At 44.5% G+C, this 26,995-nt stretch overlaps 2 protein-coding genes across 3 annotated transcripts; both read right to left on the bottom strand.

Moving 5' to 3' along the window:
* Nucleotides 1-4,972: 4,972 nt before the first annotated feature.
* On the bottom strand, nt 4,973-12,505 carry LOC108924994 (cardiomyopathy-associated protein 5-like). The gene is made up of 9 exons (XM_029253075.1): nt 12,497-12,505; nt 12,333-12,414; nt 11,921-12,055; nt 9,129-9,311; nt 8,918-9,050; nt 8,300-8,432; nt 7,939-8,052; nt 7,396-7,578; nt 4,973-6,817 (listed from the first exon to the last, which is right to left on the bottom strand). The coding sequence occupies exons 1-6, from the start codon at nt 12,503-12,505 to the stop codon at nt 8,351-8,353; spliced, it is 624 nt and encodes a 207-aa protein (XP_029108908.1). The 3' UTR covers nt 4,973-6,817; nt 7,396-7,578; nt 7,939-8,052; nt 8,300-8,350.
* Nucleotides 12,506-14,276: 1,771 nt separating this feature from the next.
* Nucleotides 14,277-26,370, bottom strand: LOC114910678 (cardiomyopathy-associated protein 5-like). 2 transcript variants are annotated; one of them, XM_029252614.1, is made up of 5 exons: nt 26,156-26,370; nt 24,791-25,095; nt 20,103-20,186; nt 15,323-15,396; nt 14,277-14,310 (listed from the first exon to the last, which is right to left on the bottom strand). In XM_029252614.1, exons 1-3 carry the CDS (start codon nt 26,272-26,274, stop codon nt 20,113-20,115), a joined length of 498 nt encoding a protein of 165 aa, XP_029108447.1. In that variant the 5' UTR covers nt 26,275-26,370; the 3' UTR covers nt 14,277-14,310; nt 15,323-15,396; nt 20,103-20,112. The 2 variants fall into 2 exon arrangements, with proteins under 2 accessions (XP_029108447.1, XP_029108448.1); XM_029252615.1 differs by lacking the exon at nt 20,103-20,186.
* Nucleotides 26,371-26,995: the final 625 nt, after the last annotated feature.

The raw sequence follows: 26,995 nt of genomic DNA, 5'->3' as shown, positions 1-26,995 counted from the left end.
ATTCCCTTCTGATTAATTCACGAGACATGATGTAACCGAACCAGACCCGTCTGCAGCCGGCGTGAGGGGGGCGGGGGAATAAATGCGCACAATGTGTGTGAAATCGTGACATGGCTGAAGCTTCTGCCGTCATGCTGAGTCTCTGCACTGCTGGAGATCGAACAGAAGCACGTAGCACCACGCCGAGAATGGGAAGCAGGTACCGCGCCGACGCCCGTCATTAGCACCCCGGCTTTGAAACAGGCGGTGGCGGCACAGTGGGGAAGGGGGGGGGCAGGGGGTAGGGGGCGGGGCCAGAGCCAGGGCCCCGCATCAAAGGCACCATTAAAGGCTGAGAAAATCATTAGGCCTGTCCCCATCTCTGAATAAATGGGCCAATATATTCCAGCCATAAAGGAGCCTCCTGGAGTCGAGACACATGACTTACACACCCCGTAAGACAGGGAGTCAATCACCTTGCAGAGCCCTCATGGTCTAGGTTATCACCTTGTTGCATACAAAGTGGGCAAAAGGGTGCCTAGACTGTAATATGTGCAGACAAAAAAAATTAAAGACACTCTTTTAGTGGGGCGGCACGGTACCATAGTACTACAGGTAGCACGCGGTGCCTCACAGCTCCCGGGTTTTGGACTAGCATGTGGGTTTGATCCCAACTCAGACTGTTTGTGTGGATTTCCTCTGGGTGCTCTGGTTTCCTCCTGCAGTCTAAAGACATGTGTTTCAGCTTAACCAGTGACTCCAAATGTCCTACAGTGTATTTATTTGGAAGTTAATGATTGTGTGTGTGCCTGCAGTAGATTTGTGGCCTGTCCAACGTATCCTGTGCTTCCAGGATAGCCTTTGGACCTCTGCGACCCTTCGCTGGACAAGTGCTTATTGATAGATAGACGAAGTATGAATTAAAGGTGGCTGATAATGGATCAATGGATCAATGGAGAGACAGATGAATATTGTTTAAAACATAGGACCCACATGCAAAGTACCACACTACAGTTCCTGGATAGACTAGGGTTTACACCCCTTCTTTTAGCTGATGCTTTTCACCAAAGAAACTTTCACCCTTAAGCTTCCTGCAACTATGTACCCATTTACACAGCTGGACAATTTTACTGGAGCAATTTAGGGTAAGTACCTTGCTCAAGGGTACTACAGCTGGTGGGATTCAAATCTGCAAGTCTTTCCATTGCTATGATGAACTATTATGAAATCTTATGACTATTTTGTCAAAAATGTGAGGAGGAGCGCTATGAGGGTGGTCATATCATCCACTAGATGCACTGTACAGTGCTGTTGTCTGTAATGGCAGAAGCCCTTGGCCAAGAGTGACCAGGCTGCCATCGATGGAATGGTGCTGTGGTCTCCTGGTACTCATTTCCATGTACAGCATCTCTCACTTGCTTTTGGGCCTTTACACTGTGCTTTACCAGAAGTGGTGTGACACGAACAAACGAAGAGCAAAGTCTCTCTGAGTGAGTTGTTGGCACTGAACCTGTTCTCAGTGATGTTTTTTGTAATTTCCCAGCCCCAATAAGAGACCTCCAAGGGTTTTTTTGTTCTGCCCGGGAGGGTTGCTTGGAGGCGCTTGTGCTGGAGAACTCACAGGCTGCCTGTTCAGAGCCGACGAGTCCAGCTGAGACGGATGATTCACAAGTCATTGATTTTCAGTTAATCAAGAAGATATCATTCAAACTGCCCCTTGATCAATATTCAGTTCAATTCAATTTATTTTTATAGAGCACTTGAACACACACACACACTGTCTGAACCACTTGTCCCATTCACGGTCACAGGGAGCCAGAGCCTAACGCAGCAACACAGGGCATAGGGCTGGAGGGGGAGGAGACACACCCAGGGCAGGACACCAGTCCATCACAAGGCACCCCAAGCAGGACTTGAACCCCACACCCACCAGAAAGCAGGACCCAGTCAAACCTGCTGCGTTACCACACCCCCATTTGAACACAGGCATAATACCTAAATGTGAGTAATTTACGTTTCGAGTCAAATTGATTCCTAAAATCATGTGTGAAAAAAGTTCAGTCTTACATCATCTGCATTAGGTGGACCTTCCAAATGAATGTTGTCTTTTTTTGTTTTTCTGCTTTTGCTGTTCTTTTTTTTTTTTTCGAAAAAGCTATACTGAACTTTAATATGGTGTGGATGAAGATCCACAGAACCACGTTTAATTTTTGTCTTATTATTAGCGGATTTTCATATTGAACTCTTTACTTTGTACAATCTGGTGGTTTCTAAGCAGCATTACATTCATGTAACACATACAAAAAAAAAAACCTGGGTACAAAATGTATATTGTTTCAGCCACAAAACAGAGATCAGTGATTTAAAAGCAACTAACACATTCTTTAAATAGACATGCAAATTTTGTAACAGTGATAGACCAGTTAGGATGTTGGAAAGTGATAGTGAAGCTACTTTTTGAGAAAGCAAACATTTGTTTGCTTAAGTAAATTGGATTCAATTGTTAAAGAGCGCCATCTAGTGGTAGTAATTATTAAACACACAACACAGCACTAGTAGCTACCTCTTTATTTAATTCATTCCTTCTGCTGATGCTCCTCTCCAAAGCAACTTATAATTAGTCACCTACTTATACAGGTGGGCAATTTTAGCAGAGCAACTTACATTTATTTATTTAGGAGATGCTTTTCTCCAAAGTGGGGAGCGTGGTGGTGCAGCAGGCTTGGCTGGGTCCCACTCTCTAGTGGGTCTGGGGTTCAAGTCCCACTTGGGGTGCCTTGTGGTGGACTGGCATCCCATCCTGGGTGTGTCCCCTCCCCCTCCAGCCTTGCACCCTGTGTTGCCAGGTTAGGCTCCAGTTCACTGCAACCCCACTTGGGACAAGTGGTTTCAGACAAGGTGTGTGTTTTCTCTAAAGTGACTTCCAATGAGCTCTATGTAGTGTTACCAGCCCACACACCTTATTCACCGTGGTGACTTACCCTGCTAGATACACTGCTTACAATGGGTCACTCATCCATACATCAGTGAAACACACTCTCTCTGTCAGTCACACACTACAGGTGAACCTGAACAGTATGTCTTTGGACTGTGGGAAGAAACCAGAGCACCTGTGGTAAACCCACACAGACACAGGGAAAATATACAGACTCCACACAGACTGAGTGGGGATCAAACCCATGTCCTCTTGCACCACCCAGGCACTGCAAGACAGCGGCACTTCTCACTGTGCCATGGTGCTGCCCAAACTGAACTTAAGGTAAGTATCTTGCTTCGGGGAACTACATCTGGGATTCAAACCTGCAACCTCGAGGGCCAAGGGCACCAGCTCTAATCAGTACACTACCATCTGCTGCATTTGCAACACTGCTTCCTGGATTTGGAATGTTTTCAACTGATAGGTAAGGCTTCCTTTTGCCTTTGCAACTTTTTTCAGCACTTTTTAAAACTGTTTTTGATTGCGTGTGCACTATTATGACAGAAGATGGTTTTACACTAGGAAAATATCTCATGAGATTATTGGCAGATGTTTGCAAGGAGCCACACAACTACAAGGCACCTGAGATGTGCACTAGAGGCCAAGCCACAAGTGGTGTGGGGTGGTGTTCATTGTCACCAAGGCTCATAGTTTGCACTGAATTTTATGTTCTAAGGCACTTCTTATAGGTGTGGGTTGATAATTCGCTCATGCAAATGAGCATCTTTCTTGCCGGCTGTGCTTTAAACTGTCCATTATAACAGTCTTTGAGAACTAGGGTGCTGTGGACAGTCTGTCATAAAGAGGCAGGGCTGGTGGCACAGTGGCACAGCAGGTTTGGCTGGGTTCTGCTCTGTGGTGGGTCTGGGGTTCAGCTCCTTCTTGGGGTGCCTTGTGATGGACTGGCGTCCTGTCCTGGGTGTGTTCCCTTAGGCTCCGGCTCCTCAGGACAAGTGGTTTCAGACTCTGTGTGTGTCTCTTGTGAGAACCCTTCCTCACCAAATAAAACCACAGTAAATAAGTCTGTTTTCATAATACTTATTTATGCATTTTTTTATCCTCATTGCTTTTGAGAATGAAAGCAAGTTACAGAGCTCAAAGTAGCAGCACTGTTTAAATTACAGCTTTCCTCTAAAACTAAGTATGACGTACAAGCATCCAAAACCATACAGCAATTCACAAGTGAAAACTGTTTTACTAATTGCCTTAGAAACTATAAAAATGATGACCTTGATTTGTTTTAAGAATCACAGGGATCATGCTATAAAGGAGCAATTAAAGAGAGGACAGCTGGTAGTCTAGTGGTTAGAGCTACTGCCTTTGGACCCTCAGGTTCAAGCCTCACCTCTGGCTATAGTACCCTTGTGTAAGGTACTTATCCTAAAGTGCTCCAGGGAAATAATTTTAACATTGTGAGTTGCTTTGGCGAAAAGCATCAGCTGACTGTAAGATATGTGACTAATTTTTCTCTTGTTACACCACTCATTCAATTAGTACATAACTGTTAAAAATAGAAATACAAACCCGCTGAAAACCGCTATGCTCTGTGAAACAGTATATAGCAGTACAGTATGTCCACATATTAATTTACCTCAGTATTCAGAAATAACGATGGAGACATGCAGTGAAGGCCTTCTGCTCCGACTGGAGCAGAGAGGATTAAATGATGATGATGCAGAAATAAAGGACTGTTGTAAAACTATCTCCCAGTGTAGATTATTGAATAGTTTTCTCATGTCAGACACAAGATCTACAATTTTATTAAAAAAAAAAATCATTGTAATTTTTCCAAACATTAAAGTATGATGTATTTCTATTTAAAAAAAAGTAAATGGACGTTGTAGTAAAGGCAACGAAATCCCTGTTCATGGTTTTCTTCCAAAGGTAAGAAAGGTGAATTTATTGCACACATTTATTGTATCGCAGTAAACATTCTTCTTATATAAAGAGATCAAATAAAACTCATTTTAAAAGAAATTTTGAAAAGTAAAATTAAATTAGTGATGTGAGGAAACATAGGAATTATAACACAAAACTCCGCCCTAACCATCCCGGCTCTTTTATGCACGTAGAACTATTTTCTATTAGTCTGCATGTTGAAACTAACTCACCTTCTCAAATTGTCTGTCTCTTATACATATTTCTCAAAATCTCCAACACTTAGTAAATGTGAATAATAAGGAATCTTGTCCAGTGCATCTATAAACTATCTGTAAACAAAAGCAGCATCCATACTAGCCAGGTGTTAATATAAAAGACTGAACAATGAATGAGTTTTTCAAGTTTAAAAACACACATTTTACACTGCTCTTCAAATATTGAAAAACTCAACAGCATTTTGATAAATAGTGCCCATACGCCAGCGCACAGAATTTTTTAGAATATTCTCAGTTTGTACTTTGGAAGTGCAGAAACTTTTATTCCTGCACTGACACATTAGTGTTTAGATTTACAAACAAGCTGGACCATCTGCATAAAGTGATTTAAAATTCCAGGGTTTGCAATGAGTTCCTTCTGGACAGGGTTCTGGGAATCACTTAACATATCTTCCTTTATTGGTAACTAATACAGCGTCAAGTCCAAAAGCAGAGGTGGTTCAGTTACATTTCAGCGACTTTCAGTCAACAAAAATGCACAGCACACTCTAAGGCTTGGCCTTATTTACTCTATCAATAATAAATGCAAAGAATCAATTTCAAAAATTTAATTTTGAATTTAATTTAAATTTTATCCAAGTACTGAGGAGAACACGGGCAAAGGAAATGAACACAGCCCCATTCATTTACAGCTTAGACCAAACCACAAAGTGGGAGTATTGAAATCCATCTGTCATTACATAACGTTTATTTGTAGTAACCAGGCAGCAATTTTTTAAATCAGTGCAATCAACAGAAAGGCATTTGTTTTCAAGACACCGAAGCAACGTGAAGTAATGCTTCACCACCATCTAGAACTTCATCACCAGTAACATGTTTGTCACATGTTAATGTGCTTTAAGCTGTGTTGTGAGCCAGTCCTGAGCTGTCCTACGGTATCATTTCCACGTGACAAATCGCATAGACGCAAGCATGCTGGGACAGTTTCACGAAACTGGTCTGGGCTCTTGCGTTTCCCACGTTTTCAAACCTGCATCTGCAGTAATGTCTCACTTTATTTCATGGACTTTTCAGCATGTAAACCAAACACTGTGAAGGTGAATATTTATCAACAGTACTTAAAAGAAAAAAAAAAAACAGAATTTTAAAGAAACATTTGTAAGAAAAGAAAAAAGTAAAACAATAAAAATAAAACACAGTGTCAGTTTCATAATCTTGACCTCTCAGTCCTGCCAATATCACGCACAGAAATCCTCATGAAACACTAAAGTGAATTAAAATCATACTGAAAATTCTTTAGGGGGGAAACATTTACACACTATGTGTTATATCAGAAACATTAAAACTGGTATGCAAAGTTACATCATACTCATAAAAAACCATTTTTGTACAAAGGAACATCAAATCGCAGTTGAAATACTAGACTCTATGATGAGAATATAAAAATAAAAAAGGGAAAATTATGCTCACCTGCTGCCATTGAGTTCAGAAGTACAAATGCTTGCAGAAGTGTCAGGCCTGCACGGCGAACGCTGGAAGCTCCACGGCAGCCTGCAGGACTAGGGTGCCAGGCTGCTCCAGGGCCAGGGCAGGATGGCAGGCCTCAGTGAAGGCATGCTGCAGAGAGCCCAGGAGCTGCCCGGTCTGGCCGTCGAAGAAGGAGAGCCGCCCGTGCTGGTAGTCCAACAAAGTGCCGATCCTGGAGGGAACCCCTGCCATACGGATGCTCGTCTGCACTTTGTTGTGGAGGAGTTCATACTGCACACTGGAGTAACAGCATGTATACAGCCCATTAGGCCCAGAATTTACTTAAATTCCTGGTTGCATTCAAGGTCATTTATGTGTTCACACCTTGTCCAGGCAGTACAGTGGGGTACCAGGTAGAGCGGGTGCTTCACGGCACCAGCGGTGCTAACTGGATATAGGTTCAATCCCCATTCAGTCTGTGTGGAGTTTGCATGTTCACCACTTGCTTGTGTGGCTTTTCTCCCACAATCCAAAGACATGCATTCCTACAAAATGGTGACTCTAAAAGGCTCATAAAGAGTGTGTTACATTGCTGCCTGGTACAGTTGGGTTCATGACTATATGTAGGTTAATGTAGTACACCACACATCATGAGCCACCTTTGACAAAGTTGTCTTATGTGTAGTGCGAACGAAGGTCGGTTTCTATGTTTTTTGTAGCGGACGAACGTGTCGCACTTCAGAGCTCAGCTGATCCAAGCATCCATGGCTGTGGAAGTATTTGGGTAAAGGAATCACCCATGTATCAGGGGGTGCTCAAGCACTGACACAGATACACACAAACACAGTATGGAGCGTTTAGGACACTGGACCTTACCTGGGAGAGAGTGAAACACGGCGAAAGCACCAGAACTTTCCGTCTTCTCCCATCGCAACGTCACGGGAGGCTGACTGGCAGGCCACCCCAATCCGATAGGCCTCCCAGGTTCCTACCTCCGTCTCCCCGTAGAAGTATCAGCGTGGGGGCAGGAGTTCCCCCCAGAAGCCTGGGCATTTGGGGCTGGGGTTGAGGTGCCATCGGAAAGCCAGTCATGTGCTGGAACTATTCATAAATGCCACCCGAGGGCATTCGACTGTTTTCAAAGACATCTTCCAAATAAGCAAGTGGAACAAATTCTTGGAAGGGAACCGCTGACAGACTCTAGCGCAAGGTATTTTACCGCAGACCCTTGAATAAATGTCTGGCTGTGTTAATGGGCGGAACCATAAACCTCTAAGCTGCACCACTTTATGAAATTGCGTAAGTCAGTGCGCACTGCATAATCGCACTGGAAAAACCTGGTAAAGGAACAAATGTCAAATGATGGAAAATAATAATCAGAAATAAGTCATTTCTAATAATTTTTTACTGTTCCCTTACGTGTTAAGAGAGAACCTCCTGCTGAAAGTCTTCCGGGGTATTGCACCTCATTGCTGTCCTCAGACACGTCAAGGACGGAGTTAGCAGTGTCCTTGAGCAAGTAGAACTTGGTGGCTGGACATAGAGAGGTCAGACAAACAGACTGTTATCATCACTGAAAAGTGAGTTACCTGAAGCGAAAGGCCAGTTGCCACAAGGTCTACACACACACACACACACACACACAAACTCTGGCTTAAAGTGAGTGGCCCCTTCATGACATTCCTTTTCGTCTGGATGCAATATTTCTAGGCCAGCTTTGTAGTGTTGCACCCTATGTATGTTTGTCCTCTGTGGGGGGCCTTCGGAGACAGCGGCTCACCCCGAGTGGAGATGAGGGCTCCCTCGCTCTGCTCGCTGGCCACTGCGAAGTTCACAGCTTTGACATAGAACAGGTACGTCTCTTTGGGTGGAGGGAGACATTCTGTTCACAGCCTTTTATACCTGCAATGAACCTACGTCAAAGCAAACAAATAAACAATAAACAATACAAAATCTGACGGGGCGCTAGGAAGCAAAGTGGTTCGAACTATTGCCTTACACGCAAGGGATCAGGGTTCAAATCCCATCTTCTACTCCAGCACCCCTTAGCAAAAGTACTCACCCTCCCATTCGCTAATGGAAGTTACGGTGCTGTAAAAGTGGGTAAATCAGTGTAGGGCATTTAACAATGTAAGTCACTATGGGCAAAAAAACATTAGGTAAATAAGACATGAGTGGAAAATTTACAACACGATAGTGCCGTGCATCTTCATTCTTACTAGACCTTTGCTACAGGAAGTATCATGAAATTGTATCGTCACACGTCAGAGCTCAGCTGATCCAAGCAGCCATGGCTTGGAAACTGTATGCATCTTGTATATTTTTCAGTTAAGGGAATAAATGGATGTGATCATCTGCACAGTTGGGGAGTACAGATGGGTGGCACTTATAAACACACCTGAGACCCTCTCCCTCACTGCCGCCCTGCTGGCAGTACTCCAAGGTGTAGGTCTCCACAGCAGCCGGACAGGCGGCGGTCCAGCGGATGGTGGCCGAGTCCCAGAGTACGGAGCATGGCTTGGTGCTGATCACTGGAGCAGATGGGGCCGTTCAACAAAATACCCCCAACAAAGAAGAAATCCATCAGCCGCTAAAGCTCCGAGCCTCACCCATGCGTACACCTCCTAAACGTGACAAATTTCTGGCCGTGAGGAAAGTCATCTTCTCGCTGGGTGGACTGGCTTCTGCCTCACTCTCCTCAGTCACCCACACGTCGTAGCTGCTGTCTGGGACCAGATCCTCGAGGGTGCAGCAGTTCTCCTTTGTCGTCACCTTATGCTCTTCAGATGTGGCTGTGCACAGCAATCAAACAGCAGAAGAAAGATGGAGCACTTTTCACAGGATACACCATGAGCAGGAATTGTAGAACATGGGTGCTGTGAATATCAGTATATATGGTTTTTATTTGTCCTTAAGCTTCATTTAATTCTACTGAGGTTTACTGTACAACCTAAGAAGTTAATTTTATGCTCTAAGGCATCCCATCACACTGACGGTATGTTGAAATGTGAAGTCAAAAATGTGTTTAAATGTGTTTTCTGTATAATAATGCAGAAATTAAGGATTATGTTAATACACACACAGTCTGAAGCAAGTTGAACCAAGCAGGGTTGCGATGAGCCGGAGCCTAACCTGGCAACACAGGGCGCAAGGCTGGAGGGGGGAGGGACGCATCCAGGACGGGACACCAGTCCCTTGTAAGCTACCCCAAGTGGGACTCGAACCCCAGACCCACCAGAGAGCAAGCACGGGCCAAAGCTGCTCACCTGTCTGCGCTTGCAAATCTATTGAATGCAGTGTTAGGTGTAACAGTGGGTGTCTCTCCAGTGTTCGGTCATGGTTTGGATCGTGACCCCCCAGTCTTCCGTATAACTCCACTGAATACTACTGCTCACGTGTTTCGGTCCCCTGACAAGTTGCGGTGCCACACTGACACTCCCACAGCAAGTGTCATCTTTTGTCAACGACTACGGAAGAAAGTAGCGCTGTACTATGCTATGTTCTTCAGAAAGCGCAATTCGAATGTTATCCGAAGTAACAAATAAGAACTGGCACTTTCTGGCTGCATTGGGATTTCATAAAATTATTTCTCACTCTGGATGTACCCAGAGAGAGGATGCTGTGACAGCCAACCAAGCAGGCTGAGTAGCGTGGTGAACGAACTCAATCCCGGGAATTCTTCATATGAAGTAAAAAAACAAGACATATCTGTTTGTTGGCTATTCAAAAAGGTCTTTTTTACAGATATAAGCTGCAGAAACTGTACTGTCTTTGAAAAAACAATCACACAGATGGAAGGACATGGCAAGTTTTAAATACAGAGAAAATGCTTCCATCTTACTTTTGAAAAGGGCATAATAATGATAATAATAATAATAATAATAAGAATAATTGTCACGGTGTTTCCCCGGGGCAGGTGCGTAGAACCCAAGCGCAGGGCAAAGGAAGCTTGTTCAAGGGGCGAGTTCATGGGCATGATAATAATAATAACTCAAACCCCAGGCCCACCACACAGCAAGCCCTGGCAAAACCCGCTGTGCCAAAATTATTATTATTATTATTACGGGGGCACAGCGGGTTTTGCCAGGGCTCGCTGTGTGGCGGGTCTGGGGTTTGAGTCCTGCTTGGGGTACCTTGCAGTGGACTGTATCCCATCCTGGGTGTGTCCCCTCCCCCTCCAGCCTTGCACCCTGTGTTGCTGGGTTAGGCTCTGGTTTGCCGCGAGCCCGCTTGGGACAGGCGGTTGTAGGTATTGTGTGTGTATTATTATTATTATTAATGTAGTGCACTGTGCTCAGGGTTTGGATGTGACAAAGAAGGATGGGCAGACAGTGTTCATTATGAATGTTTATTGGAACAGCAGCACAAAGCAAGAAGTCTCAGCACGCACCAGTGGAAATGATGCTCATTCCGAGGACCCCTTTTCCTCAAGGACCTGAACCTCAAGCCAACCTTCCAGCCTTTTTAGCCTTTTTCAAGCTTTTATTAACCTTCTCATACTGCCCGACAGATACTCACTCCCTTAATATCCCTTTCCGGCCCCACAGTGGTCGAACAGCTATTTTACATCTTTCCCACAATTCCCAGCCATTTACAATAAACGGCTTTTCCACTCAAACATGACTCTCATTAGTAAAGCGAGTCGTTACAGTATTATTATTGTTGCTGTTAAGCTTTATTTTAAAATTTCATATTTATTCTTAATATAAGGGGGTGCGGTGGCGCAGTGGGTTGGACCACGGTCCTGCTTTCCGGTGGGTCTGGGGTTCGAGTCCCGCTTGGGGTGCCTTGCGGCAGACTGGCGTCCCGTCCTGGGTGTATCCCCTCCCCCTCCGGCCTTACGCCCTGTGTTACTGGGTAGGCTCCGGTTCCCCGCGACCCCATATGGGACAAGCGGTTCAGAAAACGTGTGTGTGTGTGTGTGTGTGTGTGTGTGTGTGTGTGTATTTATTCTTAATGTGAAGCTATTTTTAGATTATCTGTAATAATATTAACTAAACCTATTAACTGTAACGATATTTAACTGTTCGCTGAATGTTTTCCAGCCATATTTCCACAAATAAATGCAGCAGGCAGCAGCCTAAATAACGCACCCATCTCTCAGACTGGCAGCCCCACCAGGGAAAAACATTTTATGAAGGAATGAACACCAGATGTGACCAGTTAAATCAATTAAAGTCTCATAAAAGAAAGCCAGAGGGTCAAGGATTTGGGGAGCGGGTGTTGGTTGTGGGGGTTTTAAATAACATTCCTAAGTCACTTTGGCTCACAAGTGTATATTTATGTATAATTATAACAGGAAAAATCATGTCACTGATTCCCAATTTCTCAAAGTGGATCATTTCCTCCTGAGTGACACTAGCATGGTGGTAAAGTACTGCATCTCACTGAGGGACTGTACCTTCCTGCGCTTCAGTCTTTCCGCAGACGTGGACGCAGCTGATGACGCCGCCCTCGGACACCTTCCAGCAGACAGTTACGGAGGAGCAAGTGGCAGAGTTGGCCTCTTGTGCCTGCAGGACTGGCTTCTGTGGAACTGAATACACAGCACTCGCACTACCTTCACACGTGCCCTACTTTCTTCGTGCATCGCTACAGATCTGCAGGTTATGTAGAAATAAACCAAACTGCTAAGGTGTAATTCATTTGATTTATATCTTACAGTCGAAAAAAGTAGCAGCACAATTACAGCCAAGCTACACTTATTATGCTGGGAAAAAAAAAACACATGGTTATGTCAAAATTTAGTGAACATCATGTAAAATATTGTTCTCGCAGCTGTATTGTAATTTCTTACAAACGTTGCCATTTACCTGAAATACCTTGGGAGACTGTGGTGTGGTCATCTTGCAGAGCTGCACCTTGACTGTGGACAGCGAAAGCTGAATTAGGACCCTATTGCCAAATGTCTCTCAATTATACTTCAGGAGTTTCCTCCAACTGCTCTGGTCCCCCCAGTCCAAAAAAGCTAACAAACCAGTTCCATTCCTCCCTTGCTTTGTAATCCACATGAGTGGTCGCGATTAGTTAGGGCTGACTTGATGGCACATTCATCATAATCATCATCATCATCTGTTAGCTATACTTTCATCTTCACAGATGGATAATTATCCAGTCTAACAAGTCGCATTGGAGAAAAGAGTCAAAGTAATGTAAATAAGCAGATATGGCTGTTGTTTACATTTATTCATTTAGCGGATGCTTTTCCTCCAAAAGCGGGACGTATGGATGAGTGACCCATTGTAAGCAGTGTATCTAGCCGTGTAAGTCACCTTGGTGAATAAGGTGTGTGGGCTGGTAACACTACATAGAGTTCATTGGAAGTCGCTTTGGAGAAAAGCATCTGCTACATAAATTAATGTAAATGTGTGTACCACTTTTATTTAATGGAGATGTAATATTGGTTACAATTATTACTTCAGGTGGCAAACATGAATTAATGCATAATAAATTAAAAGACAGATTTTAATGTGTATTAGGAAACCTCACTAGCTCCACTCCCGGGTTCCTGAATACATTAAGAAGAGAACCGAATTCCTAGCGAAAGTGTTCAGGACTCTGTTTTGTTGCAGCATTGCAGATGGCTTTCATAAAGCAATTACTGATCACAGCATGATGCTTTTGAAAGAGGAGACTCATTTTCCCACTGTACTGAGAACACTTGTCAATTCAGGGCAACAAACATTATGTAGTGTTACTAGTCCACACACCTTATTCACCAAGGTGACTACACTGCAACATACACTACTTACAAGGAGCTACTCATCAATGCATCAGTGAAACACACTCACTCTGTGATACTCACACACACTAAGGGGGAACCTGACAGCATGTCTTTGGACTGTGGGAGGAAACCCACGCAGACACAGGGAGAACATGCAAACTCCACACAGACTGAGCAGGGATCGAACCCACGTCCTCTCGCACCACCCAGGTGCTGTGAGACAGCAGCTCTACTTGCTGTGCCACCGTGCCGCAAATCCAATGCATACAACACGTTCGAGTTGCATAAAAGTTGGAAGCACAGCTTACGGTACATTAACTGTAAAAGGACAGCAGTCCTCAAAGTGCTTTGCATCTATTTAGATGAGGATGATGGACATCTTTTTCAGGAGTATGTGGTAAGTCAGTGTCACACGTATGTCTGTGAAGATTCTCAATCATCTAGGTCATGGCATATCTTTTAATAAAAATAATAAAATAAAAAAAAAATAAAAAAATTAAAAAAAAAAAAAAGGGGGGGGGGGGGGGGCAACTGGACTTGCATGAGTTTTCCTGAATACATTTCATCACTCATCCAAGTGGCTTCTTCAGTTCTAAAAGACTGGTGGGGAGTTTTGGTTTTAAACTTGGAACATCTATGGGTGGAGCCCATTTGAGACTCACGTGACTGGGATCTGTTAACGACCCAATAATCACCTGCCAATTGGAGTATGTTATTGAAATTAACCTGGGTGGTGTCCTGTTTTTCTACAATTTGCAGTACTTAATGACCCATTAATGGCCAGAACCACCAGACCCAAGGTGTAAATGGGTGGGAAACTTTTTGGGGACAGATGCTAAAACTGTATTATATGTGGTTGATAAATTGTGTCTCAGAGGGGGTGCGGTGGCGCAGTGGGTTGGACCACGGTCCTGCTGTCCGGTGGGTCTGGGGTTCGAGTCCCGCTTGGGGTGCCTTGCGACGGACTGGCGTCCCGTCCTGGGTGTGTCTCCTCCCCCTCCGGCCTTACGCCCTGTGTTACCGGGTAGGCTCCGGTTCCCCCGTGACCCCGTATGGGACAAGCGGTTCTGGAAAAAAAAAAAAAAAAAAATTGTGTCTCAGTCCACCTCCCCTGTTTAGAGAGGGTTTTTCCCAATTTTACATAGATGGCTTCCTTCACTCCTCTTTCAAACCATCTGCCTTCTCTGGCTAAAATGTGTATGTTGTTATCCTCAAAAGAATGTCCCCTGTCCTTCAGGTGTAGGTGGACTGCTGAGTCCTGACTCGAAGAACTAACTCTCCTGCGTTGAGCCATGCGTTTATGAAGGGATTGTTTTGTTTTGTATGTTAATATATTTTATGCATTTATGACTTACTAAACTTGAAGCTTTTTTTACTCTTCATCTGCTAATCACGTCATCTGCAGTGCTACGCAGTTTCCAGCACAAGGCCACAAAGCTCCCAAAATCCCCACTTAATTGTTTGCTGCCGAGCCGCGAAACATCGAAGCTGTGATGTGGGAGGGTCAACTGTATTATTTTGTATCCTTGACATTATTGTTTTTGGAGCAGAAGCAAATAAGAAGGGATCTGATTGTCATGTTTCTGTGTATGACAGACCTGTGCACAAGAATATCTCTGATGAAGCCTTTCCTCTTCTGTGAGCTGTGAGGGAAGATCTGATCCTTGTAAAGGTTTCATCTGAAGATAGTAACTCATTTCAGCCTCTATCTGTGTACGATGCTTCATGGAGAGCTACGCTAGCATCATTAGAAGGACCAGACCCTGACTTATTATAATCTTTGTATCTGCAGTTTTAATTTTGTTAGTGGCAGATTTTGAAACCTTACCTAGGGGGAATTTTTCTTATTATCTTAGACTACAGTTGTAACCTTTCTTCAGCTTCTTCCTTCTGTTATTCACCACTGGTTTTGAAATGCCTCGCCCTACTTTTTTATGGCTCTTTTTGTGAATAATTTATGCTTCCTTCTGCAGGACTATGTGCTGAGAATCCAGATCTGCCAAAATCGGAAATTTTTTTCCTTGGATGCAATAATTTAGTTTGCGTTAAGTTTCACATCATACACATACTCATACTCACCTTGTCTGCCTTCGTTACTTCCTCCTCCACCTCTTCCTGCACTTGAGTCAGGGAGAACTCCTAGTCCATTGTGTCTGTAAAAAGGAGTATATTAGGAGTTTGAGTAAATAATTACTAAAATACTAGTTCTGGGATTGCACTGACAATTGAAACGTTGCAGAAGGTTATATACACACACACACACACACACACACACATTTTCAGAACCGCTTGTCCCATACGGGGTCACGGGGAACCGGAGCCTACCCGGCAACACAGGGCGTAAGGCCGGAGGGGGAGGGGACACACCCAGGACGGGACGCCAGTCCGTCGCAAGGCACCCCAAGGGGGACTTGAACCCCAGACCCACTGGAGAGCAGGACTGTGGTCCAACCCACTGCGCCACCGCACCCCCAGGTTATATACATATTTGATAATAACTTGAAAGATACAGCATTTTTTTGCAAATGTATACAATGTCAGTTCAGGGAGAAAAATCACAAAGTGGTGAACTCAGAGAACAAAGTGAGTCTTTCCAAGCAGAATTGACTAGGTTAACTGAACAACTAAAATTGCTAACTGATGATGCTGAAAGGGAAAGATTAGAGTCCCTCATAAGTGATATACATGCTGGAATAGAAAAGTCTACCTCTGCCACATCAAGGAGAGTTGAATCCAGGAAATCTTCCAGAGAGAGAAAATTAACCCCCAAAATGCTGGCGCTTAAGCAACAAGAAGCTTCTCAGAGGGAGAGCAAATTCATGAAACTGAATGGTAGCTGGAAGGAACAAGTTAGAGTTACACACAGGAAACTTAAGACTGAGTGCTCCGACCAAGACTTAGCTGATATGATGGATGCTGTTGAAGGGTCGGAGACTCGAGCGAGAGAAGTGTATGAAAGCATACGGACTCAAGCGGCACCCTCCAATGATATTAGAAGAAAAATAGATTCTTGCACAGCTGTAACAGCAGATTTGATGGGACTAATGAAAGTACGTATGAGTGAAGTGGGACTTGAGGAAAAAAGGAAAGGAAAGGCAGAAAATGCAAGACTTTGTATGGTGCTTGACAAAGATTATGCTCAGTCAATATCTGAGACTACAATCTCTAAATCTACTGTTCGCAGTCACCACTCAAGCAGTTCATCGGAACAGCAATGTATAACAGCAAAGAGGGTAGAGTGTGCCGCACAGCTGGCTGCAAAGCAGGTCAAAACAGAAATGGAGGATGCTATTGCTGCACAAAGACAAGAGCTTAAAAGACTGGAGAATCAGAGGGATCTTCAAGTAATGGCAACAAAGCTTAAAGCGTACTCTGAAATTGACTCAGGTGAGTCTGGAGATGAAAGCAAGGTAGCACACAGTGAAGTGGCCAATTGTCCTCCAGCACCTTTTAAAGAAATGAAAAAGGAACAAGCATGCAAGAACAATAACCATGAAGCATCGCTAGTACAAGCCTTAGAAGATACATTGGCTCATGTCAGACTTCCTGCACCTGAGCCTTCAGTCTTCTCAGGAGACCCACTTAAGTTCTTAGAGTGGAGCGCAAGTTTCAAGGCATCGATAGAACGACGATGCACAAATCCAGCCGATAGGTTGTTCTACTTACAAAAGTGTATCAGTGGTGAGGCACGATCTGTATTAGAAGGAAGCTTCTACAGAAAGGATGTTGAAGCTTGCAATCAAGCATGGGAAGCTTTGAACTGTAGGTATGGTCACCCCTTTATAATTCAGCGTGCATCTAAAGAAAAAGTGAATAACTGGCCAAAGATTGGCTCAAGAGAGCCAGTTAAATTGAGGCAATTCAGTGATTTTCTGACAGTCTGTAGCAATGCTATGCCATACATCAAAGGGCTTCAGGTGCTGAATGACTGTGAAGAGAATCAAAAGATGTTACGAAAACTCCCTGATTGGGTGACCTCTAGCTGGAATCGTCATGTCACAAAGCAGTTGAGACAAACAGGGGAATACCCTAATTTCAAAGTTTGCTGAATTTTTGGCAGAAGAAGCAGAAGTAGCCTGCAATCCTGTAACATCCTTGCATGCCTTAAAGTCTACTGAAGAAAGGCCCTCAAGAGATGTGAAGCGCCAAAGGGCTAATGCGTTCATCACAAATGTGAAAGCATCAAAAAATTCAAGCTCAGAGATGGAAACATAGAGTTGTGGAGAACAGCCAGAAAAATTCAAATGGATCCAAGAAAGTGAACACTTCATCTTCATGTCCAAACCCAGTCACATGTATGTGCTGTGGAGAAAGTCACTCTATCCACAAATGTCAGAAGTTTGCCGATAAGCCTGGTAAGGACAAAAGAAAGTTCATATTGGACAATAACCTGTGCTTTGGTTGCCTTAGGAAAGGACACAACTCAAAGGGCCGTAAGAAGAAAGCTATTTGTGGAGTATGTAAGAAGTGACATCCAACACTACTTCATGAAGACCGTACTTCTGCTGCAGCAGATCCATCCCATGATGAGCAAGCGGAAAAAAACACATCTTCCCTTTCTTGTTATGTAGACAAAGGCGATGGTGGGAGCACATCTATGATAGTGCCAGTATGGATTTCTTCACCCTCCACTCCTGAAACAGAGACTTTAGTGTCTGCCCTATTAGATACACAGAGCAGCAACACCTTTGTCGACCAAGAGGTTTGTGAACAAATAGGGGCAGTCTTAGAGGCAGTCAAATTAAAGCTCACCACAATGATGGGAAAAGATTCTATTGTTCAGAGTGAAAGAGTTAGTGGACTTAGAGGTAGAGGGTTTTCATCTCAAAGTCTTGTTAATCTGCCACCTGCCTATACCAGAGATTTCATTCCACTTGAACGTTCCCACATTCCTACCCCTGAAACAGCCAGAAGGTGGAAACATTTGAATGGAATAGCACAAGAAATACCAAGGCTGATGGATTGCAAGGTTGGACTCCTAATAGGTTATGATTGCTCGAGAGCACTGGCACCACAACAAGTCATCACAGGAGGTGATGATGAGCCGTATGCCATCAAGACAGACCTGGGTTGGAGCATTGTTGGAAGCACATCAAGGGTTGCAAGGTCAACAGAAGTAACAGGTCTGTTCCATCGTGTATCCATCAAGGAACTTCCACAATTGACACCAGCTGCTGTCATTAGAGCCCTTGAATCCGATTTCAGAGATATAAACCGAGGGGAAAAGAACATATCATAAGATGATATACAGTTCATGCAATTTCTGAATGAAAGGATACACTAGAATGCAGATGGGTTCCTGGAAATGCCCCTCCCCTTTAAGAGACGCCCCCACCTGCCAGAAAATAAGAGGCTGGCTCTGGTGCGCCTCAAACGCCTGAAAGGGAGACTGGTGAAGAATCCCAAATTCAAATATGACTATGTTAAATTTATGGAAGGTGTCTTCAAGGATGGTGATGCAGAAAGAGCTGAACATCAACCTAAGGAAGGAGAAGTGTGGTATATGCCTCACCAAGGGGTTTATCACCCAAGAAAGCCAGAAAAAATTAGAGTTGTGTTCGACTGTTCTGCCAAGTACGATGGCAAGGCTCTGAATGATCACTTATTAACTGGACCTGACTTCACAAATGGGCTGACAGGAGTGCTCTGTAGGTTTTGTAAACACCCAATTGCAGTTACCTGTGACGTAGAGAAGGTGTTTCACAGGTTCCATGTTTTTGTAGCAGACAAGAGTTCAAAGAATCAGAGAAGCAACAGACCCTGCATAGTGGCACTACGTAAACACTGATCAAAACCCAGCGGATCACGCTTCAAGAGGTCTCAAGGCATCAGAGTTGATTAGTTCAAATTGGCTTACTGGACCGAAGTTTCTATGGGAAAGAGAGATTGTAACGCCAAAGTTTACTGCGGCGCTCCTGGTGGGAGATCCTGAAGTCAAAGTAATACAAGTACTGCAAACAAAAGTAAGAGAGGAGGAAAATTTTTTTGGAGAGAAGTAATCGATTCTCAAAATGGCACACAGCACTGAATGTTGTTGCTCGTATCCAGCAACTAGCAAAAAGTGGCAAAGGAGCAAAACCCGTAAATGTCGAACACAGGAAAGAGGCCAGTATCACACTTGTAAAATTGGCACAAAAGGATGCTTTCAAAGAGGAAATTCGAATATTGAGTCATGGTCAACTGCCACATAGTCATCAATTGTTCCAACTTGACCCAGTGTTACAAGATGGTGTTCTCAGGGTAGGAGGGCGATTGAGAAGAGCTTCTTTACCTCTTGACTTGAAGTACCCAGTAATTCTACCGAGAGATGGAGTGGTCACACTAATTATAGATTACTGTCATGAAAGAACACAGCACCAAGGGAGAGGACAAACCCTCAACGAACTGAGAGCAAATGGTTACTGGATTGTTGGTGGCAGCAAAGTTGTGGCGAACTACATTAAACAAGGTGTAACATGCAGGAGAGCTCGTAGGCCAACCGAAACACAAAAGATGGCAGATCTCCAAGTCAACCGTGTCAACCCCTCTCCACCATTCTCCTACTGCGGAATGGATTGTTTTGGACCGTTTCACTGTAAACAGGGTCGCAAGGAACATAAGAGATATGGTCTGATATTCACCTGTCTCTCCTCAAGGGCAATTCACATAGAGATGTTGGAAGATCTAACAACTGATGCCTTCATAAATGCCTTGCGGTGTTTTATAGCTATTCGTGGAGCTGTGAGAGAGATTAGGTCGGACCAAGGGACAAATTTCATTGGGGCAAAGAATGAGTTGATCAAGGCTTTAAAGGAAGTGGACAAGGACAGGTTGACTGCTTACTTAGCTCAAAAACAGTGTGACTTTACTATGAACGTACCTGATGCCAGTCACATGGGAGGTGTTTGGGAGCAGCAGATCAGGACCCTTAGGAGCATCCTAAACTGGGTCCTTTCACAAAGTGCTGGAAGATTAGACAATGCTTCTTTGAGAACATTCTTTTATGAAGCCATGTCAATTATAAATAGCCGCTCACTCACGACTAATACCATCAATGATCCCAAAAGCCTAGAGCCGCTTACACCAAACCATTTACTCACAATGAATGCCTCTGTTCCACTGCCTCCAGCAGGAAAATTTGTGGCAGAAGATTTGTATGCTAAGAAAAGGTGGCGCAGAGTACAATATCTGACAGAGCAATTCTGGAGTAGATGGAGAAAGGAATATCTTGCAAACCTCACCATCAGACAACGATGGTGCTCTCCAAGACGAAATGTAAGGATTGGTGTCACTGTCATTGTTCAAGAGGAAGGAGTTCCTCGTAATGAATGGAGACTTGGAAGAGTGCTTGATGTCAGTGAAGATGAAGATGGGTTAGTCAGAAAGGCCACAATACAAATAGGAAATAGGAAGCTAGGAAAAGAGGGTCAACAACTCAATCCTTCAATTCTCGAACCTCCATCCATCCATCCATATTCTGTCCCGCTTGTCCTAAAAGGGTCGCGGTGGCAGCAGGGAGAGCAGAGAGGCCCAGCCGCCTCTGTCCCCCGCAACTTCCTCCAGCTCAACCTGGGGGATCCCCAGCCGTTCCCAGGCCAACTGTGAGATATAATCCCTCCAGCGGGTCCCGGGCCGACTTCGGGGCCTCGTCCAAGTTGGCTGTGCCTGGTATACCTCCAAAGGGAGGCGCCCAGGGGGCATCCTTATCAGATGCCCGAACCACCTCAGCTGGGTCCTCTCAATGTGAAGGAGTAGCGGTTCTACTCTGATCTCCTCCCGGATGTCCGAACTCCTCACCCTGTCACGGAGATTGAGTCCCAGCACCCTGCGGAGAAAACTCATTTCAGCTGCTTGTATCCGCGAGCTTATTCTTTCGGTAATCACCCAGAGTTGATGACCATAGGTGAGGGTAGGGACGTAGATTGACCAGTAAATAGAGAGCTTCACCTTATGGCTCAGCTCCCCCTTCACCACTACAGACCGGTACAGCGACCACATTACTGCTGCCGCTGCTCCCAGTCTGTGGCCGACCTCACGCTCCCTTCTTCCCTCACTCGTGAACAAGACCCCAAGATACTTGAACTCCTCCACCTGGGGCAAAAACTCTCCCCTTACCTGGAGGGGGCATACCATCCTTTTCCATGAGAGAACCATGGACTCAGACTTTGAGGTGCTGATCCTCATCCACACCGCTTCACACTCGGCTGCAAACCGTTCCAGTGCGTGCTGGAGGCAGCCATGTGACGGTGCCAAAAGGACAACATCATCTGCAAAAAGCAGAGACATAACTTTCCGACTCCCACACAGAATGCCCTCCTGACCTCGACTGCGCCTTGATATCCTTTCCATGAAAACCACAAACAGGAGTGGAGACAAGGCACAACCTCGGCGGAGTCCAACACCCACACTGAACAGGCCTGATTTGATGCCGAGTATGCAGACACAGCTTTCGCTCCATATGTACAAGGACCGAATGGCCCGCAGTAGTGGCCCCGGTACCCCATACTCCCTAAGCACCTCCCACAGAATTTCCCGGGGAACACGGTCATAGGCCTTCTCCAAGTCCACAGAACACATGTAGACTGGATTAACAAATTCCCATGCGCCTTCAATGATCTGTGAGAGGGTAAAAAAAGCTGGTCCACTGTTCCAAGGCCAGGGCGGAATCCGCATTGTTCCTCTTCAATCTGAGGTTCAACTATCGGCCGGAGCCTCCTTTCCAGCACCCCGGCATAGACTTTCCCAGGGAGTCTGAGAAATATGATGCCCCGATAGTTAGCACACACTCTCCGGTCCCCTTTCTTAAAAATAGGGACCACCACCCCAGTTTGCCAATCCAAGGGCACTGTCCCCGAGGTCCATGCAACATTGCAGAGGTGTGTCAACCATGACAGCCCTGCAACATCCAGGGCCTTAAGAATTTTCGGGCGGATCTCATCCACGCCAGTGCTTTGCCACTCTGGAGCTTACCAACTACCTCAGTGACTTCCACCAGGAAAATGGACTCTGACAGCCCAAAACCTCTGGCCCTGACTCCTGTAAGTGAGGCATATTACTCAGGTTTAAGAGTTCTTCAAAGTGCTTCTTCCACCTCCCGAGAATGTCCTCATCAGAGGTCAGAGTTTTTCCACTCCTGCTAAACACAGCCTGAGCAAAACTCCTCCGACCCCTTCTGAGCTACCGGATGGTTCTCCAGAACCTCTTTGAAGCCGACCGATAGTTGTTTTCCATGGCCTCTCCAAACTCCTCCCATGCCTGGGATTTTGTTTCTGCAACCGCAGCCGCTGCTGCCTTTTTCACCTGCCGGTACCTGTCTGCTGAGTCAGGAGTCCCCAGAGCCAACCAGGCCCTAAAAACCTCCTTCTTCAGCTTGACGGCTTCCCTCACCACCGGTGTCCACCAGCGGGTTCTCGGGTTGCCGCCCTGGCTGGCACCAACAAGCTTTTGGCCACAGCTGTGCCTGGCTGCTTCCACAATGGAGGTTTTGAACAGGGTCCATTCAGACTCCATGTCCCCTACCTCCCCCGGGACATGGGAGAAGCTCTCCTGGAGGTGTGAGTTAAAATCATTCCGGACAAGGTCCTCTGACAATCGTTCCCAGCACACCCTCATTAAAGGTCTGGGCCTACCGGGTCTGTCCATCAGTTTTCCCCACCATCTGATCCAACTCACCACCAGATGGTAATCGGTTGACAGCTCAGCACCTCTCTTCACCCGAGTGTCCAAAACATGTGGCCTCAAGTCAGAAGAAACGACTATAAAGTCGATCACTGACCTTTGACCCAAGGAGCTCTGGTACCAAGTACACTTATGAGCATCCTTGTGTTCGAACATGGTGTTTGTTATGGACAAACCATGACTAGCACAGAAGTCCAATAACATTTCACCATTCGGGTTCAGATCGGGCAGGCCGTTCTTCCCAATCATCCCCCGCCAGATTTCCCAGTCATTGCCAACGCAAGCGTTGAAGTCCCCCAGCAGGACTATGGAGTCTGTAGGTGGGGCCCTGTCCAGAACCCCTCCCACCTTCTCCAAGAAGGCCGAATACTCCAAACTGCTGTTTGGTGCATAAGCACACACAACAGTCAAAGTTTTCCTCTCTGCGACCCTAAGTCGCATTGAAGCGACCCTCTCGTTCACCGGGGCAAACTCCAACTGTATGGCAGCCAGCCGGGGACTTGTGAGTACCCCCACACCCGCCCGGTGCCTCTCACCTCGTGCAGCTCCTGAGTAGGAGAAGGACCACACCTTATCGAGGAGTTTGGTTCCAGAGCCAACACTGTGAGTGGAGGTGAGCCCAACTATATCTAGTTGGTATTTCTCAGACGTTACGTGCCACCCCGCCCCCTCCCGCCACCAGGTATACATTGCACCGGACCCCCATACTGGACCTTGCAGGTGGTGGGCCCACATGGCCCCCCCCACAATGCCTTTTTGGGCTGAGCCCAGCCGGGCTACGTGGGCTGCCCGGCCACCAGGCGCTCGCCTAGCAACACTACCCCTAGGCCTGGCTCCAGGGGTAGGTCCCGGTGACCCTATTCCGGGCAGGGTAAATGTTCTCTTGTTTCCATTTTTCATGGAGGTTTTTGGATCGTGTTAGTCTGGATCTTCACTCCAGACCTGTTCGCCTTGGGAAGACCCTACCAGGAGCTTAATGCTCCCGACGACATAGCTGTGAGATCCCTAGATCACGCAAGCCCTTCCGCCACGCCAAGGCCCCGATCCAGGAAGAGATTCTCGAACCTCCTATTCATAAATTAGTTGTATTAATAGAGAGCAACTAACATGTGGGTTCAATAGAAATGATCTCTAATGCCTATCAACGTCAAGGATTTAAGTATTTGACTCAAGAGATTGCAGAAAGGGTAAACAGAGTTATTTAGTTCTGAAATTTAGTTTAAGAAATTACTAGATTTATTCAACATTGCATAAAGGTTATCATAAATCATAGTAATCTGGTGGGAGTGTAACTGTCTCAAAGACAGGTTTGAGAGTCTGGTTCATTTTTTGTTATAAATTTCTTTCATTCGAGTTTGGTCAGTTTTTGAAATCATTAAAATGTAATAAATACCATGTGATATTAAGAATGTAACTGTTTGGGTTGTTAAATGCAGAGTTTAATGGGTCATGTGATCTGAGTTTAATTGAGAGAGGGAATGTAGAATTGTTGGTAAGGTGCTATGGATGCAGAGGAAGGACGTGCAGCAGCGAAGCACAACTTCTGAAGTGACATTTTCTGCATAAGGTTCAAAGGATGCACACAGTAATTGTCACTTTAATTTAGCTTATATTGTGTTATAATGTCTGTTGATTTGCTTTATGTGAACAAATGTGATTGTTTTGTGCGTATTTATCGTGTTAATTATACTTCTGCTGTAAAAACGTGGTCGTGCTGGTGTGTTAACGAACACTAAAATGAGAAAATTTAAACTGTGTGAAAGATGTATGCTTGAATATTTTTATGTCTTTGTTTTTTGTAGTTTTCACGGTGTCTGAATAAATGGTAGAAGACATCAGTATGAGGCGTGGCTATCCCTTTCATTGAACCAGTGCAGCTATAATCTCTACCTGATTTTTCACTGTCCTTCGCTCCACTGCTCATTCCCTTTCCTCTTCTGGCTTTGTCTTCATCAATGACTATGGTGACTTGATCCAACATACCAGAGCCCTCGATGCTGTAGCCCTGAGAGGTGATGCCAGACTCAGAAGTCCATGGAGTGGAGCATTCACTGCCACCAGGGAGCTCCACTGCAGGAGTCTCCCATACAATTGAGCTCTCATCACCCTGGACTGTCACCATGGAGAAAGAGGGGTCCATCATGATACACTGGAGCTTGGGCTGTACATCCTGGTCGTGCACAATTTCTTTCAAACTGGAAAAAGACCACAAGAATACCGAGTTATTGATGGAAGAAGCGGTTGTCGTGAGATCCATTTGTTATTATAACTACACAAATAGAATGATAAAAGGTATAAATAGCATTGTTGATCACAGCAGAATACTACAAACTGCCTGCTAATGATTCACACTACAGTAGCTGACAAGTGTTCTGTCACTAAAACTAATGTCTTGGTGTCAAAGTTCAAGTTCATTGTTAATTTTCCATTATAGGATGCAATCTGGGGGTAAAGACGACACTGTATTTGCTTTCCTGTCCTTAAATTACATGGTTTAAAAGAAAGCAAATTGCCTATCAAGGATACCAGGACTGAACAGCATGGTGTGGATAACTATCGAAAATAGATTAATTTCATGCATTGTGTACTTGCAGGACTTAGAGTGAGTGATTTTAATGTACATGAGCAAAGCAATAAGTACTTCTCATTCTCTATATTAATCTGAATCTCAGAATTGTTTTTGTGCAGTGTAATGAAACTCTCTCAAGAACAGGCTACTTTCTTTTTTCCTGACCCTGACAAGTTGTTCTTCACTTACATGATTAAATGGATTTCAAACAAGAAAGATGATAATAGGAGTTAAGACTAACTGCAATAGATTTAAGACTGGCATTCTCCTAAAGACCCAATATTTGAAAATATGCAGTCCACAGTAGACTCCATAAATTGCAAGGACCTTCAACGTTTTGCCATTTATCCCATGGCTCTGTCCATTCATACAGCAGTCATTTATTTTTCCAGGGGTACCGCTGAAGGGAGACTCTTGCTATGTGAACTTGCAACCTTCAGGTTGAAAGTCTACATCCCACTGTCTTTACCAATTAACCATTCGTTGACACCTTTTTTCCAAGAAGCTTGTAATGCTAACCTTACAAAGGTTTATCCATTTATAAACTACCCAATTTAGTGTAAGCACCTTGATTAGTGGCGCTACAATAGGATTCAAACCAGGAACCTTCAAACTGCAAGGTGACAGCACCGTGCTGGTCAAAATTTTGTCTCATTTAGTCTGAGTTAGTGGTGCTCAGGATCTACCTGTTGTGAAGAGCCTCAACTTCGTCTTCATTGTCAGCAGCCTCTGGCTCGGTGGAATCCAGTGTTGTCAGCTCCGAATCAGGGTGGATTGCTTCACATTCTTCTGAACAAGTATCCATTATTGTTTTGTGGTGCTGTGTTTTCTTCTTTTTTTTTTTTTTTTTTTTTTTACAGCCAAGGTTTTGTGAGACCCTTTTCAAAGCACAGTGAAGCACCTTGTGATACTCCAAGTAAGGGGACTTTGCTTGACTCAGCGCACTCCTTAAATAGAACCCTGCCCTTAGTTTGTTCGTACGTGCAAGATCACCCCACTGCACAGGCTCCTGTTTTGATTTAAAATCTCTTAAAATATGGAAAGATTCAAAAGGACTGCAATATACCAAAGAACCTGGAAAATGAATGAAAAGAAAATAGCCAAGTACACAAATACTTTTTTTTTTTTTGGTTTTGGACTTCATTTTGTCCATCTCTTCATATGAGTATTAGAGTCAACTTGGCAGAGTTTAGGGAACAAAAGAATTTATGAATAATAAATTTAAAACACATTTTAATAACTGGAAATACATAATACAATATGTACATTAAAACATATGTATTTCATATACATGTACTTCACACTGAAAAACTGAACAAACAAAGGTTTCACAAAAACTTTATTAACTTGATAACAAACAAGGGTTATAGTCTTCCTTACTTCCTATCGTGTTCACATCCCAATGTACATCCCAATTTTTTCGGTTTCTGTAATGTTAAATAAATCCAAACCTTTACTCTCAAAACAAAGGTATTCAGATTATGTACAACCTACACCTACAGCATGGAATTTAGTCTCAGAGTAAT

The sequence above is a fragment of the Scleropages formosus genome, chromosome 6 (assembly GCF_900964775.1).
Source record: "Scleropages formosus chromosome 6, fSclFor1.1, whole genome shotgun sequence".
Classification (NCBI taxonomy): Eukaryota; Metazoa; Chordata; class Actinopteri; order Osteoglossiformes; family Osteoglossidae; genus Scleropages; species Scleropages formosus.
Note: the sequence above shows the minus strand (reverse complement) of the source record. Positions and strands in the feature narration are given on the sequence as shown.